Genomic DNA, 18709 nt, shown 5'->3' with positions numbered 1-18709 from the left:
GTCCATCTTCCCTCGTCTCCCGTGGCCCTGAACCGGGTGCTCGGGATCCTGGGTCTGGTCACCCCCACCTCCAGGGTCATCTTCTCCCTGAAGATGCTTCTGGCTTCTGACACTAACCAGTTGTTTCCTCCTTGGTGCTACTGCAGCCCACATGTAATCGATTTGCCAGTAAACTGAATTTCACACTGTAAGGACCACGATTTATCCACCTTAATGTCTAGGCTCCTCCACCACCACTCAGAGCACCTGTCACCTGTTCCCTGAATGTCCACACCCAGACCTGCACCCCAAATGCCCGTCTCTGCACCTGTGCTGGCTTCCCCACCTCTGGGCCTCTCTTATACAAGAACGCTCCCTAGCCTCCCCCTTTTCCATCAAAACCCTACCCATTTTCTAAAGCTCCACACACTGACCATGCACAGGCCTTAGTGAAGTCTTTCCTTCATCTCACTCACTCTCCCCCGGGACCCCAAAGATATGGGTGGAGATCCCAAAACACAAGAAATTAAGGCATTCAGTGCCGTGTCAGGAACGACGCATGAAAAGACAGACTGTGCTCCTCCAAACCAGGGAATAGTCCCAGCAATCCGTGCCTGCCTCCTGGGGACCTCTCAAAACCTCCCTTGTTCCCTGTCCCTGTTAGAAGACCGAGGGTCTGACGTATAAGTGGAGGTCTACACTCATTTTGACAAAGAATAGGAATACAGTAAATAAGGAGACACCCTACTGTCTAACATCTACCAGCCACTTAGTCCGGTGGAATTTTAACGCAGAGAAGCCGCTCCCTGGAGAAGGCAGGAGTCACGCTGAGTGGAGGCACTGGTGGTCACTCGGTCTTCTAAGGACCCTTCCTCTGCTGTGTACATCACCCAGTGAGCCGTGTACAGACCCCAAATCACTAGCTCCACAAGGCAGATGGAATTGCAGCTCTCCTTTGCCCTAAGAGAGAAAGGGGGACTCTGACATGAAGTGGTAACGTCATGATCACCTGAATTATTTCAACCAAAGGTGGGGAGGACACAGGACAGAAGACAGCCTGGCCAAGAGAAGGCGTCAGGGTCTGAGATTCAGAAGGGGCCACTCCAGCCAGTGTTACTCCACCAGTTTCTTTAAAAATAGAGACTAGTTTGAGCATGACCAAGTCAGAGCAAAGTTTCAGTCCTGGAGACAAAAAACCTTATAATAGAAAAGGAACATTGAATAGTAAGATCCCAAAAGACCAGGGTTCAGAACATAGCTCTTAACTAGCCAGGAGACGTTAAAGAAGACATGTAACCTCCCAGGGTCCAGTCACTGTCCTTTGTTAAGCAGGGACAAGAGCACCTACCCCAGATGTTCTTGTGAGTAACACACAGTGTCTGGGGAAACGCCCAGTACACATTACAGACGTTTGCAGATCTTCTGTACATACCATGAATAACTGAACTGGCATTGTGCTTCTTTCTCCCAGCTTAAGACTGAAACTCTATCACCTAGCCCTGACAGACTGAATTTCCACCTTAACTGTCTCCTGTCCTCCAAATTTCTTTTCATTAATCCAACACAAATGAAGATGTGTACCAGGATGTGATGCTCAGAGTGGCTTCTGGTTGCCCTGGGCTCCCCCTTGTGGCACATCCTGGGAATTGCATCTGAACCGGGACGCACAAGGCAAATGCACCTGAACTAAGAGTGTGCTGTGTGTGCTCATCTTTATTTTGTCATTCTCCTAGGTCTACTTTTACACTGTTCCTTAAGGTTATTTTTTAACTTTAAGATTTATTTTGGTGTTCAAATATTAAGGCCAGTAGATAGCATTTTTATCCTGGAAGTCAGTGGCAGACTGAAAAATTCTGTTTGCAACTTATCTTTATTTTTTTGCAAATATCTATCAGCTTGTTGTCCTAGTCTGTCTCAGCATAGTCACAGAATTTGACCCTTTGTAACCATGACTGCTTAGGTTTAAGGGGTGGACTTGGTCAATCTCCTTGGCTGCTTGGTTAGCTGCAAAAACTTTATGTAAAGACTCAGGACCATTTGCTTAGGTTGCTTAGTCACTCACTCATGTTCAACTCTTTGTGAATCTTTGGACTGTAGCCTGCCAGGGTCCTCTGTCCATGGGATTCTCCAGGTAAGAATACTGGAATGGGTTGCTATTTCCTCCTCCAAGGGATCTTCCCAACTCAAGGACTGAACTCGTGTCTCCTGCATCTCCTACATTACAGGCAGATTCTTTACCTGCCAAGCAATCAGGGAAGCCCCAACACTTAACAGAAAGTCCACAAAACGCATGGGTTTGGTTTAGAGGCACTGAAGGGCATAGATACACACCAGCTCTCCTGGACTGAATCTGTCACCCACATGCTCTCGTCACAGACGGGCAGATGAAGGGTGATGGTACAATTTTGTTTCGCTTAAGTGGGAAAAAAAAGAGGTTGATCTCAAAAGTATTTGCTTAGTTTGGGCACTGTCCACTCATTTCTACACGATCACTAACTTCTCAAAAGATACAGTTTTCAGCGTAAGCTTTGCTAAAACCACGCTCTGTCCTCATGAGTTCTCTCCTGGGTGGCCTTGAGAAGTCCATGCAAGCTTTTCGAGTCCACCGCATTTTCATTCTGTGTCTCTGCCGTCTGGTCACGCAGATCCTCCTGGGCCAGAAGTACAACCACTCTGTGGACTGGTGGTCCTTCGGAGTCCTCCTCTACGAGATGCTCGTGGGCCAGTCGCCTTTCCACGGGCAGGACGAAGAGGAGCTTTTCCACTCCATCCGCATGGACAATCCCTTTTACCCGCGATGGCTCGAGAAGGAGGCAAAGGACCTTTTAGTGAAGGTAAGGAGTGAGGTCAAGGAGACTGTTGTTAAGATTAGTACTAGGTTTTCTGATCGTAAGATGTTATGGAAAGACTGGAACAATCTTTCCGACCAACCCAATACGTAGTAAACAGTGATTGTTCTGAGCCAGCCTTAAAGGGGATGCCTGCCGTCTCTTTTAACTGAGGCACCAATAGGATGCACGTGCGCTATCAAAATGAGCGTAACATAGACCCTCACATGCATAATTTACAAAAGAAATCTCCAGCAACAATCCCTATACAGTCTGTTCTGTCCACCTGAAACCATAAAATTCCTAGAAGAAAACAGACTTCATCGACATCAGTCTTAGTGATATTTTGGGGGATCTGGCTCTAAGAGCAAGGGAAACAAAAGCAAAAAAAATAATATGTGATGACATCAAAGTAAAAAACTTCTGCACAGCAAACAAAACCATCAAAATGAAAACTTTGAATGGGAGACAATACTTGCAAATCATATGTCTAATAAGGGGTTAATATCCAAAATACATAAAGAAATCATACAACTCAACAACAAACAATCCAGTTTTTAAAAGGGCAAAGGAGGATCTGAATAAACAGTTTTCTCAGACATACAGGTAGCTAATGTGTACATGAAAAGATGCTTAACATCGGTCACCAGGGAAACGCAAGTCAAAACTGCAGTGAGCATTCGTCCCTGTCCGAATGGCTGTTATCGAGAAGACAAGAGGCAAGTGCTCATGAGGGCGTGGAGAAAAGGGAGCCTCATGCACTGATGTTGGGAATGTGGATCGATACATACACTATGGAAAACAGTTGTTGTTTTGCACTGTTGTTGGGAATGTGAATCGATAGATACACGATGGAAAACAGTATGGAGATTCATCAAAAAGGTAGGAGTAGAGCTGCCATGCACTCACATGGTCTTCCACTTTTGTTTATTCATTCGAACAACATGGAAACACTAATTGGGAAATATATGCACCACCGTGTGTTCACTGCAGCATTGGTTGCAGCAGCCGAGATATGGAAACAACATAAATGTTTGTCTATGGATGAACAGGTGAAGATATGGTGTGTGTGAGATGTGTATAGTGGAATATTACTCAGCCGTGAAGATGAAATATTGCCATTTATGGCACCATGGATGGATCTGGGGGTATTTTGGTTAGTGAAATACATCAGACAGAGAAAGACAAGTACCATGTGCTTTCACTCATGTGAAATCTAAGAAAACACACAAAACAAGCACAATGAAATAAAAACAAACTATGGATACAAAGAACAGATTCGTGATTACCAGTGGAGAAGAGGGCTGGGAATTGGGCAAAAGTAGATGAAGGGGGGTCAACTCTATGATGATGGGTGGTAATTAGACCTCAGTGGTGATCGCTCTGTAATGTGTACAGGTGTCGAATTATAACGCTGATCCTGAAACATAATTAAAAACCTTCCCCTTACCCTGGATGAAGATGTGGATAAGATGTGTGGCTTTCTGCTCAGTCTTAGGAGTGACAAGAACTTTTTCTTTTATCTAAGTCAGAAAACACTGTCTCTGCTGAGAAATTGAAGCTGTTCTGGCTAAGATATAAGTCATTACATCAGTCTTAACTCGAAAGCAGACTTCCAGCTCCCTTTCCTCTGGCCAAGTTCATGGCTGGCAGCTGCTCGCTCCTGGAGAAGACAGTGTGGTCATAGAGTGCCAACTGTATGTGTGTTCCCTTCCTCTCCAGCTCTTGGGTTTCTGCCTCAGAATGAACACAGAGGACAGAGATTATGAAGAGAAAGAACTGCTCTTGTATGACTGGGGGCTTCCTGCTCTTTGAATCCGGTGGGTTTTAAAGCTAAGACTTCGGAAGTTCCCTGGCAGACCTGTAGTTAGGAGTCGGTGCGTTCACACTGCAGAGAGCCCAGGTTCAATCCCTGGTCAGGGCACTAAGATCCCACAAGCCACATGACATGCCCCCCCAAAAAAGATAAAGCCAAGGTTTTGTATGGGATTCTACCAGGTGTCTTGGAAATGCCTGTAACTGGAGACAGTTTGCACTGAAGCCCTCGAGATTCAGGCTGTTGAATTCATCCCTCAGTCCAACTTCTGTATGAAACCTTAACCCAGCAACACTCCATCTGAGGGAGACTCCTGCTGAGCAGAGTCCACGGGCTGTCCAAATGGACGCAGTCCATCCCTTCTGCCACATTCCTGACCTGTGTCCACAGGAGACACTGATGTGTTTTTCACCCGAAACCCTTGATACTGCAGGCTCTTATCTTAGCAGCGAGCTCCAGAATTTACTATCAAAGCAGGAGTCAGACCTCATCCGCAGTAGACCAGACTTAAGACTTGGCCGGCTTCCCTGGTGGCTCAGCGGTAAAGAATCCGCCTGCCAGTGCAGGAGACACAGGTTCGATTCCTGGTCTGGAGGCGCCCACATACCATGGAGCAGCTAAGCTCATGCAGCACAACTGCGGAGCGCATGAGCCCACGGCCGCAACAAGAGAAGCCTCCACACCACAGCTAGAGAGCGCCCCCACTCACTGCAGCCAGAGAAGAGCCTGCACAGTGAAGACCCAGCACAGCCAAAAACAAACACAAATAAGAAAGAAAATTACTTAAGAAAAGAAAAAGGAACCAGCACCCAGTGGTACAGACCCCAAGAAACACTGACCATGAACCAGGAGCACCCAGGGCCGTCAGTCCATTGCAGAGACGCACGGTGTACTGGAAAGCCATCATTAAAGATTGAAACTCTAAGTTTACCTCTTTTGAAGATGCAAAATACCATTACAGTGTGGTTGCAGTAAGTTAAAAAAAAAAAAAAAAAACATGCTCCTGCAACATGCTAATTACACATCATGATAAGCACCTAGATTTACTGTTCCAGTGACTGTGTGGATCAAAAAGACCCACAAGTGTTAACCAAGAGCCAGCAGATCTAAAAAGAACTGCAAATACACGTGTTTTGAACAAAACAGGGTTTTGATTTCTGACAACTTATATCAGCTAGCTAAAAAAAAGTCATTTAGAGAAATAATTTTTAGCTCTGCCCTTCTTATAATGAAAAGGGGACGAGAATAGGATCTTTCAACATCAGATGCTATCAGTGGTTTTAAATCCAAACCTAGAAGATTATCTGGCCTATCTTTTTTTTCACCAGTCTCCTTTTTTCTCATGAAGAACTGCTCAGAATTAAATTTAAACGGTATAATACACTTCTGCCTCTCATCCGACTGTCAGCTTGTCTAGGCTGTTTCATACGTAGAGTCGGCTGCAGAGTTCTCCCTGAGGAATCAAGGTCTTGAATCTGAAGTGCTGACAGAGCCCCCAGAGGAGCCCCAGCCCAAGGTTGACAGTATTTAAAAATCTGAACCAGCACACCCTCAGCTTGCACTTTCTGATGGATCCAAACAGACAGTAAACTTAGAAAACTCCCCAAATGGCCAATTAAGTTCACTTTTAATGACTGCACAACACAGCTATAAAATGAAAGCTAATTTCAAAATTAACCAATTTAAAAAAAAAAAAAAGATGACAACAGTAGAAATAAGTTACCAGGGTTGGAATGTAAACAATTTTGCTTTTCCATAATGGCAGCTGCAGGCACTGTGACAGTTGTTCCATTTATTTTGCACCCTGGCTCTTGGAAGGACTTAATTGAGGTATGTTAGTTGGTTCCAGCTGCTGTAACAAAACGCCATAGACTGGGCAAATTAAACAACAGAAATTTACTTACTGACATTTCTGAAGGCTTGGGAGTCCACGGTCTGGGCCTGGCAGGCTGGGTTTCTGGTGAAAACCCTCCTGCTGGCAGGCACTGTGTTCTCTCTTGACAACTCTGACACCTCATTTTGTAAGGACTCGCCTATCAGATCAGCTCCACCCTGATAACCTCATTAACCTTAAGCATCTCCTTACTCCCAGGTCACTCACACTAGAGGCTAGGGATTCAATACATGGATTTTGAAGGGACACAGTTCAATCCATAGCATGAAGACTGCACTCCAAAGGCCTGGACTGCCGGAACTCACTAGAAAAGGAAAGCGAGGAAAAAGCTTGGGGGTCCGAAGCTGACATTGCGGCTACCTTTTCCATAAAGCTGAACACCTGTGCCTCCAAACCCAGCTCCTCCCAGCTCAGCATGGAGACGTCCCGGCAAGGACGCAGTGAGGGTGTAACCAGACCAGGTGGAGATGATGGAAGTAGGTCCCCAGAAAGACACTGGGGGCGGGTGGTTTCCAAGGAGAGGAAGATTGAGGAGGAGCAAAGGATTGCTTCCTGTTGGAGGAGAAAAGATGCGGTGAAAAGTGCAAGATGGAAACTCATTTTATCAGCTCAGCTCCCAGAACCTGGGAAAACTATCTAGAGCAAGGGCATGGGCCTTTCACTTAGTAACTTAAAGCTCCCATCTTTTAATTTCTCAGCAATTAAAAGGACAGAACTATTGATTCACCAAACAACTTGGATCACAATGACATTAAAGTGAAAAAAAGAAAAAGCCAATCTCTATAGGTCACGTACTGTATGAGCCCACATCTGTAACATTCTTGAAAGGACAACATTGTGAGTTGTAAATCAGATTCGTGGTTCCCGGGGGTTAGGGATCATGGAGGCGGGGGAGTGACTATCAAGGGGAACCCCGCGGGAGATCTTTGTGGTGGTACGACAGTTCTGTATCCTGTTTGTCTTCATGGCTACCCAGACCTCCGCATGTGATACAGTGACACAGGACAAGACACACACATTGTACATTGTCAGCCTCCTGTACGGTAGTCATACTATGATGGAAGCGTTAGGGGAAACCAGGGAAAAGGTGCACAGGCCCTGTCTGCACTCTCTTTTCAACTTCCTGTGAGTCTACATGTATGATCTGAATGTTTGCGTGCTCCCAGAACCTCATATGTTTAAGTCCTTGAACTCACAAAGTGATGTTATTGGAAGTGAGGCCTTTGAGGGGCAATTGGGTTTAGATGGGGTCATGAGGGTGGGGTGCTCAAGGTGGGATTAGTGTCCTTACAGAAAGAGGGAGAGAAAAGAGATCTCTCCCTCCAAATAGGTGTGCCAAGAAAAGGCCATGTGAGCCCATAGCAAAAAGACAGCCACCTCCAGGTCAGGATGAGAGGTCTTACCAGAAACTGACCATGTCAGCACCTTGATCCTGGACTTCCCACCCTCAGAACCATGAGAAATAAATGTCTGCTATTTAAGCCTCCCAGCCTGGGGCATTTTGTTACAGCAGACTGAGATGCTATAGTTATTTCAAAATAAAAAGTTTAAAAACAAATCTAAAGCTAAATTCTAGCAGATACCCTCCTCCCCCTAAAAAAATGTCATCTGCAGAGTTTCAGTGGCAGGGAAAAGATTTGTTGTGAATGTAGAAAGTGAGTTATTTGGTGAATAGAGCAGAAACAAAGACAGTTAAGGATAAAGAAGGGGAAGAAAAAGAACCAGTTGTTGAAAGAGGTTTTAAATCCACGTGGAGGAATCTGGGCTTATTCTTTCTCCTGTGAGTAAGTAAAATGTCCATGTGCCTGCTCCACGGGAAGATCTCCCAGGCTCTAGGAGCTGGGCTGATAAAAATTAGTTTCCATTTTGCGACGTGCTGATTATAAGACTGACCTCTAGTTTCATCTCTGTGTCTCTTTTGCTCTGTAATTTTAATGCAACAACTCTCACATCCTTGAGCTCCCTTTTCTGTAAAAATCAAAGGCATACCATAGTTTCGAGAGAAACTCCCTCTAGGTATCCCTCTAGAGTTATCCCTAATGTTGTGAGACCCAGAAGTAATGGGTCCTCTGAAAACGCTGGACAGAGCATTCACTGGCATCTGTGATGGCAGTGGTGTCTGCGCCGGGCTCCATCCTCTTTAGTCCTGAAAGGACATGGATGCGTGTAGTGCACTGAACAAATGCACAGGAGAGGCTGTGCCCCAGCAAGAATTACAGCTGGAAGGGGGAGCCACTGACACAACGAAAAGACAGACTACTGAGTGAGAGGAAATGTTTGCAGACGGTATGATCCATGAGGTATTAATAGCCAGCATATGTAAACAACTCACACAATTCAACATCAAAAGAAAACCAACCCAATTTAAAAATGGGCAGAAGACCTTCTTCAGAGAAGAAATGAGGATGGTCACAAGGCACATGAAATGATGCTCAACATCAGTAAACATCAAGGAAACGCAAATCAAAACCACAATGAGATATCACCTCACACCTGTCAGAATGTCTATTGCAAAAAGACAACAAATGAAAAATGCTGGCTAGAAAGTAGAGAAGAGGAAACCGTCCTCCAGTGTTGGTGGGAATGTAAATTGGTGCAGCCATTACGGAAAACAGCATGAAGGTTCCTCAAAAAACGGAAAATATTTATAATAGCAGACATGAAAGCAGCAACCTAAAACTCCATCAACGACAAATGAATAAAGAAAATGTTTTATATAGGTGTATATATATATGTATGTATGTATGTGTGCAGATACATGTATATACATACACATACACACCCAACATAATACTGTTTAGCTGTTCGGAAGAATGAAATTTTGCCATTTGCAACAATATAAATGGACTTAGAAGGCATTATGCTAAGTGAAAATAAGTCAGACCTTGTCGCAAAGAGTTGGACAGGTCTGAGCAACTTTCACTTTCACAGAAAGGTAAATACTATATCACTTTTATGTGGAATCTTAAAAGTACAGCAAACTAGTGAATATAGCAAAAAAAGCAGCAGACCCACAGATGCAGAGAGCTGGTGGTTACCAGCAGGGAGGAAGGCGGGGTACCATGGGGTGGGGGGAGGGGAGGCACAAACTCTTAGGTGCAAGATGGGCTAGAAGGATGTATTACACAACATGGGGAATACAGCCAATGTTTTATAATAACTAAATGAAAAGTAAACTTTAAAGGTTGCATGAAATGTCTTTTTTAAGGTTTACAGAACTACAGCTGGGACATGGCTGTCCAGTTGACGGTGGTCAGAGACACTCCCCTTTCTTCCTCATTTATTCATCCAGGATGTCCTGTCCGTTTGTTTGGAAAATGATGAAAAACTAATGATCCCAGACAGAAATACCTCTCCCTTTAGTAGAAAGAGCCCTCTGAGGAGGGACTGATGTTGGAGGGGAGATTCCAGATGCAGATGCTAAGACTGGGGCTTGGGGGGAGGGGCCATCTGCCGCGTCTCCGCACTGCTTTCTTGCCCAGACAGCCGAATACATTTAAACAAACTCCAGCTGCATCCTGGCCATTTATGTAAGAGATGTGCTTTTTCCTACAAATGTAAACCACACTTGTGACAGCTTTTATGGACGAAATCAAGTCTGTCTTTATAAACATTTATTGGTTTGGTGCAGCCTCCCCTGTGGCAGAGACGATGACTGCCCACAAGGTCAGCGGGCATCTTCAGGACCAGGGTGGGGGATGATCAGCTACAGGGCAGAGAAGATGATAATTTACTCATCTGTGCAAAACTAGAAAGGATTTTGAGTCCTGAAGCTGGAGATCATATTACCTTCTCATTATTCCTTCTATCTTCTAAAATTTTTTTTTTACATTTCACAGGTACATCTGCTAGGCTCAGAAAACTCTTTTCTCATGATCTTCTTGGAACAAATGCCCCATGTTACTGAGGGAAATGAACAGAAAATTAGCGTGTGCACACTTGGCCTCAGGCAGCTGTTATACTTCTAACCTGTTTCCCTGAAGCATTTGATTATAACAACACGAGGCTAAGCTTCTCCTTAGAGCACGCCTGTGACCCTTTAAGAAAGCAGCTTCATAGGAAATCAAACTCGCTTGATGGCAGTAAACCAGACAACAAACACGCTGGTCACTTACCCTCTGCTGGTGTGTTTTGCAGACCAGGAATTAGCGCACACCAGTGTGTGTGTGTGTGTGTGTGTGTGTGTGTGTGTGTGTGTGTGTGTGTGTGTGTGTGTGTGTGTGTGTAACCCACAAATGTATGTGTGTGTGTGTGTGTGTGTGTGTGTAACCCAAAAAACAGTCCTATAGGGAGGATTCACTCACCTTATTGATGAGCAACCTGACTCAGAGCCTCTGTAACTTGCTGGCTGCCTCATGAATAACACAGGGCCAAGCTGATTTCAATTGAGGTCTAGATAATTTTAAAAATAGCATTTCTAGAGCAAAGCTCAGACTCTGGTATATTCAGTAGACCTGTTGCCACTAGTTTGACTTGAGTCGATAGTTTAAGACAGTTGCAGAAAAAGAAGGCTCTGAAATCAGGCGGCAAGAGCCAAACCCCTCTCCTCGTGGAGTCCAGCCATGCGGTCCGGGCTCCCTGTACCTGAGGAGCCTGCTTCATCCCATGAGAATTAACCGCTCCCCTTCTGCTCCCTTTCAGCTCTTCGTAAGAGAACCTGAGAAGCGGCTGGGGGTGAGGGGAGACATCCGTCAACACCCCTTGTTTCGGGAAATCAATTGGGAAGAGCTGGAAAGGAAGGAGATCGACCCGCCATTCAGGCCTAAAGTGGTAAGGGGCCCCCGGGACCCTGAGGTCCTGCCAGCACCATCCTCACGTCACACCCAGGCTGCCTGGACCCTGACTCCTCACCCACCCTCTGGGGTGCCATTCTTGGAAGAAAGTCTTCTTTAACCATAATCAGGCTATGGGGCTGGGGAGGGGGATGTTACTTATTTGCTGTGTCAGCAAATGCAGCTGCATGAAGAATGGATCACGGAGTGTGCAGGCCTTAGACCGAATGTGTGTGTGGAGGGGTGACCCTCAGACGCGATGTGGAGCTGTGCATGATGCACTCAGTCTTTCAGGGTCCAGTCTGTGTGACCCAAACCTGAGCGTAAGCCCTGCCTCCTCTAACAGGGGTTTTGGAGCCATGTGTTCTGTGATATTTATGAAATTTCCCCTGACATGTGTCATCTGGTCATGTAACTACAGACCCTAATGGTAATTGGTAGATGTTTTTTCAGGTAAGAAGTAAGCTGGTGCTTAGAAAAGGACAGGTCTCTAAATTCCCACTGGCAGGAGTCACCAGCCTCCCTGAGCAAGGGCAGAACTTCCTGGGTCACTGTAAAATGAGGCAAAGTTGAGATGAAAAATGTTCTGGAGGTAGACAGCAGTCATGGTGACTGAACACATGAATGCACCTGCGCTGTACACTTCAAAAGGGTTAGGATGGTCACTTTCAGATTATGCACATTTTACCACAATTTTTACATTTCTTTTATCATGGTAAAAGTCACATAGTATAAAACGTACTGTTTTAACCACATTTCACTGTTCAGTGGTGCTAAGGACATTCACAAGGTTGTGCAACCCTCACCATCATCCACCCTCCTGAGTTTTGCACCTTCCTAAACTGAAACTCTGTCCCCGTGAAACACGAACTCCCCAGTGGCACATATATACAATGGAATATTACTCAGCTGTAAAAAGGAGCGAAATTGTGCCATTTGCAGAGACATGGATGGAACTAGAGACTGTCATACAGAGTGAAGCCAGAAAAACAAACATCATATGTTAATGCAAATATGTGGAATCTACAACAATGTACGGATGAACCTGTTTGCAAGCAGAAACACAGACCCATGTATTTGTAGAGAGCAATCATAGATTCCAAGGGGGTGAGGAGAGTGGGGTAGACTGGGAGATTGGGATAGACATATACATCACAATTTTTTTTTAAGAGTAAAGCAAAATGGTGGATTTGCCAGCTCTACCCCCATTCCTGGTGATTCTGAGAATAAAATGTCAATGACCTGGGTGGATATGAACCATCTTTGCATGGAGGTGGCACAGGCTTGTGGATTTCAAAGCAGTGCATTCACTCTAGAAAATGTCTTCTGTTGTTACTTGTGGTGGTGGATGGCCAGTCGGGGCAGTGTGTCCCCAGGCCAGGAAGAGATAGTTATTCTCAACATTTTCCTAAGCTGTGGGGATGTTCCGAGGGTCCTACAGGGCTGGCCCATAGCAGTCTTCTTATTTGTAACAGCACCATTTCTAATACATAATTTAGAAATTATGTATTAATCATTAATAATTTAGAGAGAGTAATTTCTGCCTTGTTCCAGCTCATCAGGGCAATGTCATGTGTCTCGACTTCCATGATAGACTATGATGGACTTGATATTTTCTGCACAAAAAAAATCAGACCTTTGATCTGCTCTTTCCTTGTGGGACGATTCCAGATTCCTCCCATAGGAAGGCATTTCCCTGACCTGCAGTCTAAGCAACTGTTTGTAGGCAAAGGCCAAAGAACCATTGGCCTCAGCAGCTCTGGGGGCCCCTTAAGGGTGGGAAGGGCTGACTCTTAGTCATGCTCATATAAGGGTGACATTGCATAATGGTTGCTCTTAATCCTAGAAAGTGGAAATGTACACCATACTGAACAGAATTTGTGAATACATCTGTTTTTGGTCATGGGCACCAATAGATTGGGTGGCAAGAAGGGAGGTCACCCTAATCTGTCTTATCTATGGAAGACAGCCCAAGATGTTTAATAATAAAATTAGCATGGGATTCTTTTCCCATTCAGGCCATTAAAGAGTAGAGTTCCCTGTGCTATACAGTAGGTCCTTATGAGGAATCTAAAAAAAGAGTAGTTTTATGTATTTATATATATATATAACTGATTCACTTTGCTGTATACTTGAAACTAACACATTGTAAATCAGTTATTCAGCAATAAAATTTTTAATAAAAAATTAAATTAAAAAAAACAAGATGACTGTGGGTAAGGGGAATAAACAGTAGTGAAGGATGTTGACAGAACAGAAATGTATAATCTGCAAAACTCCTCCCCCTCCTCTGCTCCCACCCCCAAACCCTACCTCCCACCACTCCTCCACCCAGGGTCCCCTGTAGACTAAAAGATCAGAGGTCAGATGGGGCTGACTGATTTCCCAAAGGTTGCCAATCCTGCTTCACGTAAACTTACTTGAATGTATAAATCATAGAATCCCTGTATATGAACTTATTATACTGTTGATAACACTGATGATCCAGGATCTGAGAGACAGTCAATAAAACTCCCAATGATAACCTATAAGTGTTACTTTAGATTATTCGCAGATGCCAGTTTTTTCACATGCAGATTATCGCCTTGATGGCGAAAACAGAGATAATGAATTCAGTGACTGATCTTCTCTTTTTCTCCCCACCACTTAAACCCTGATCCAGAAATCACCATACGACTGCAGCAATTTTGACAAGGAATTCCTGAATGAGAAGCCCCGGCTGTCATTCGCAGACAGGGCGCTGATCAACAGCATGGACCAGAACATGTTCCGGAACTTTTCCTTCATGAACCCAGGGATGGAGAAGCTGATATCCTGACCTCGCCTCTCCAGAGGATTTGCCCTCTTCCCTCTGTGAACTGGATCAAGCAGACACTCCTTGGGTTCCTTTTCAACGTGGAAAAGAAAAGAAACACTCAACCACAGAGGCTGAGTCCCTTGGAGCGCCTCAGCGGCTTTGCGTCTGTAGCAGAAACTAGCTCTTTCTTCACCGATGACCATGGCCAGTCTTGAAGTTAGCTCCTTACTCACTCTAGCTATTTACTTGAAGATGGTTCTCCATGCTGTGAGAGATCTGAAAACTGAGCTGTGCTCTGAGTTATGACTCTTCACCTGGGCACCATCTACTGGTCCATGATCTGTGTGTTGACTGAAGGAGCATAGTCCGAACCTCTCAAGACCGAAGACAGCACGTTGCCTGGTGTAGCACTGGATTCCATTCAGCCACAGACAAGTCACCACCAGCCCATTTCATTCTGTTCATACCTGTGCAAGTGTAAGGGGGAAGGGGTGGGGGAAGCCCTGAATAGGTTCTTACAGGAACTCTTCATAATAAACATAGCTTATAACTTGAGATTTACAAGTCCATTCATTCTGATTAGTGAGGAAATTCATGGGAGAAAGGAAGGTGGGGAGTGTTGGTGTCATTGATATGGAAGGTTGACTCGACCCCTACTCTTGTTTGTCTTGTCAATGTAGAAATTAGAATCCAATAAAGATTTAGTCATAGAATCATTTTCCTCCTGCCAATAAAACTTTTCCACCCATCCATTCTCAGTTGATTTCAGTATCAGTGGCATGTTCTCATTATCATCCTTACATTAGAGCAGGAGAAAAAAAATGAAATGTGTAATTCTTCTAGAGAAAAGAAATCCCATTCCTTTCTGATACCGTTACTGATGTTTTGATGACTCATAAGTCTCGTGAGAGAGACATCTTTCAGGATAAACAAACATCCATGCATGCTATTCACAGTGATCTTATTTAATAAGAATTATAGCTGTACATGTTTAAAGTATCTGTGCTGTTTGTATATTTTGATAAAATGTTGTGACATGACAAAGAAATGGATACATAAAAATGGAATAAAAGAAAGAAAGATGCCTCTTCATAGTTTAATTCCCTACTCATCCCCCCTATCCCCAACTTGGTTCTGTTTGGGTTATCATCAAAATATAGCTATCATTGAGGTGATGTTTTAAATTTTGAGAATCATTCAAAATCCCCAACCAGGAGAGAGGCTCAGGTAACCCTGAAGTTCTTGGTAATGTATTTCTCTTTCTCCTTCCTACTAGATTTCTTTTTCCACTCACTTTCCAGCATACTTTATTCTGAATTCCCTACACAATCTTCCAAGGACCTGTGGGATCAGGTCTTTAGTCTCCCACTCTTAACTTTGCTCCAGTGACTTCAGAGTGGTCCCTCCATCACACTGGACGTAGTTCTGCCTCTGGGCCTTTGCACATCCTTTTCTCTGCACCTGGGATGCTCTTCCCTCCAATAACATTCTTTGAAGGAATGATCTCCAACGCCCGATTTCAGCTCTGCCTCCCAACCTCTCTCCTGACACTGCTTCCTCCAGTGACAGCCTTCTTTCCAGTTCTTATGGAATGTGCTCGATCCTAATCTACCTCTCTGCAACTTTTCATATGAAGAAAGATGCTCTGTTTGATCTCCAGTCCCATGGATGTTCTGACCTTTCCTCTTTCACCACCTCCCCACCCCTAGCTGGCCTCACTCCCTCCTTCTTCCCCAAATCACCTCTGAGGCCCCCTCCCCTCCTCACATTTTTTTCTTAACATAGTTTTCTCTTACCCTATGCCTTTAAGGATCCTCAATGCAATCATCTCCTCTCCAGGTGAGGCTTTCTGCCAGGCTTCACGCAGGTCTCATTAACATGTCCTGTTCTCTTAAGATCGTCCTCTCTCTTACTTTCTAATTCTAATAACAGCACCATCATGAACCTGGTCATCCAGGCTCAGAGCCACAGAGTTCTTGTCAACTATCTGCTCACCCTTTCTAACCTCCCTCCCTCTCTCCCTTCTACAAAATTCCTTTAAATCTGCCTCTGCAATCTCTCCAAACACATACTTATCTCTCCTTTCTCCCCTGCTAATCATGCCTGGATTATTTAATAGTCTATGAACCAGTGTTTCCATCTTAAGTCTCTGTCTACATTTTAATTCACATGTACAATATATAAACTGTAGGGTGGGAATAACTTTTCCTCTACCCTCTTATGTTCTGTGCCCAAGGGCCTGTGAGTTAAGTTGACTAAAGCCCAATGAGCAAGAGAAGCAAACTTTTATCTACACGTGTAATGTGCATACATGTGGGAGAGCTCCATGATGAGGCACTCACAGCAGTGGTTATGATTTGGGGCTTAAATAGCTAACTTACTGGAGGAAAGGGAGGAAAAAGAAAAGTCTCCAAAGGAAAGAGCAAATAGGTTTCAAGAGAAAAGAGACTTTACGGAGATAGGTTTACTCTCCTCTCACTCCGGGGATCAGACACACCCCAAAGAAGGAATCTATGGTGGTTCTCACTTCTCTGAAGTGTCTGCTTTTAGTCAGCTGAAGGAAGCTCCAGAAAGGCCTCTTTCTGCATCTACTGCATCTCAAATATCTTTAGCTTAAAATAATTTTTACTGTTTATGAAAAAAATAATTTTTACTATTTATGAAATATAAAAGTACTATCTTCAGAAATCAAGGTTTTTCTACCACGCCCTTATATTCACAATGTTGTGTAGGCTTCCCTGGCTGAACCCCATTCAAGACGCCCTATCCTGTCCCCAGACACCCTCTCTGCCATCCCCCTCTTGCCTCTGCCCTCCACTCACCTGCGCTCCCATCACTCCAGATAGTTTTTAGCACTGCCTGTGAACCCCATTGCTTCCCGCCTCTAGACCTCCCTGAGGCTAGTTTTTCTGCCCAGATTGTCCCCGTCCCACAAGTTCTTGTCCTCCTGTCTCTCAAAATCCACTTGCGTGTAGGTCTGCTATGAGGAGCCCCCTTTTCCTTGCTGGTCCCCGAGCCGAGCTGGTGTAGCTCTCCCCATTAAGCTTCTACTCTCCTCTATTTCCCTCCACATCTCCAACACACCCACCATTTTCCATCAAGCTCCACAAGCAGCTGCTTTGCCCCTGCTTCTAGACGGCAAACCCCCGACAGCAAAATTTCTGTCTAGTTTGTCTCTGTACTTCCCACATTTCCTTTGTATATTCAGGCTCAAAAAGAGCTGTCAGGCAAGTTGAGTAAGGAATGGACGGCATGGTGTGTGAATAGTGATCCCTCAAAAGATATGTCCCCCAGTTCCTGCCAGTGGGACCTTATCTGGAAAAGGGGTCTTGGCAGATGTCTTTAAGCTAACGATCTCAAGATGAGAGCATCCTAGATTTTATAGGGCCGGACCCAAAAGCCAACGTTGGGTGTCTTTATAAGAAACACTGGGAAAAGAGGAAGCTGGGGGCAGAGATAGAAGTGAGGCAGCCACAGGCTCAGGAGCACCCAGGGCTGCGAAGAGTTGGGAGAGGCCAGGACGGAGCCCCCTCTAGAGCCTGCAGAGGGAGCGTGACCTGCCAACACCCTGGCTGACCTTCTGGCCTCCAAGACCTAGAGGGCTTCCCGGGTGGTGCGGTGGTAAAGAATCTTTCTGCCAATGCAGCAGATGCAGGAGTCAGGCATGACTAGGCAACTGAGCACACACGCAGGCCCCTCCAAAACTGAGGGAGAGTACATTTGGGTCGTGTTCAAGTCATCCAGCCTATGGTCACTTATGACAGCAGCCCCAGGAAATGGAAGCTCTGTTCAGGGAAGCCAGCAGTGGGTGCGCTGGGAGAAGGCGGTGGTGAGGCTCAGGCCATCCTGTCTCTGATACAGACAGGGCCGTCCTCACCCGGGCCAGATCCTTCCATCCCTTCTCCTGCAGCAACACCTCACTTTCGCTCAGCTCCTTGTCGCGGTTCTGACTCTTGCCTGCGTGTTTCTCCCATCACCTTGTTTCTCTCGCCGGCCTCTTCCCTCCCTGGCCTCCAATATCTTCTCTGACTGCAGAGCTTGTGGTTTTTTCACACACACAGGAAGAGGCCTCTGTCCGGCTCTCAATTTGTGAGTTGGCAGCTGTTTCTTCCTGCCGGTGGAACATCTGCACTGTGGTTTATAAACCTGTCAATATTGCCAGAGCAAAGACTCAGAGACACTTGCGAACGCACAGGAAGGCTGTCTATTCAAGGGGTACCATCGCGATGGGCATAGGGGCCAGCGTTGGGGGGCGGGGCTGCATGGGAAAGTGAGGGTTTACAGACAAGAAGCAGGGCAGGGCAGTGGATGGAAGATTACTTAGAGGAAACAGCAGGGGAAGGGGATCTTCTGACTGATCTGACCTAGCAGGACTCTTGCAGAAGGCAGGCCAGGTAAGCAGACATCACCTGGGGGGTAAGGGATCAGATGTCAAGAGTGGGGGTTCTGGTTAAACAGATGTTGCAAGATTCTTGCTAAAATTGGACTATGCAGAGACAAACACAGAAGCCCCCAAGTCATGCTCACTTGAAAAAGATTTCAGGGAGGCTGAGTACAGTATCATCAAGGAGAGAGTCTGTGCTGGCATTTAGAGAAAAGATCTCAGCTGTAGCCACGAGGGCT

At 45.3% G+C, this 18709-nt stretch overlaps 1 protein-coding gene across 6 annotated transcripts in view; it reads left to right on the top strand.

Moving 5' to 3' along the window:
* PRKCQ (protein kinase C theta) overlaps positions 1-15170 on the top strand; it is a 141554-nt gene extending 126384 nt beyond the window's left edge. For all 6 annotated transcript variants that reach the window (XM_065920948.1, XM_065920945.1, XM_065920946.1 and 3 more), the window contains exons 16-18: positions 2625-2813; positions 11159-11287; positions 13952-15170. In XM_065920948.1, coding sequence (XP_065777020.1) covers positions 2625-2813; positions 11159-11287; positions 13952-14107 — 474 coding nt within the window. In that variant the 3' untranslated portion in view covers positions 14108-15170. The remainder of the gene's footprint in view (positions 1-2624; positions 2814-11158; positions 11288-13951) is intronic.
* Positions 15171-18709: the final 3539 nt, after the last annotated feature.

Source organism: Muntiacus reevesi, chromosome 2 (genome assembly GCF_963930625.1).
Source record: "Muntiacus reevesi chromosome 2, mMunRee1.1, whole genome shotgun sequence".
Lineage (NCBI taxonomy): Eukaryota > Metazoa > Chordata > Mammalia > Artiodactyla > Cervidae > Muntiacus > Muntiacus reevesi.
The sequence above is the reverse complement of the archived record's forward strand: the minus strand, read 5'-3'. Positions and strand labels throughout refer to the sequence as shown.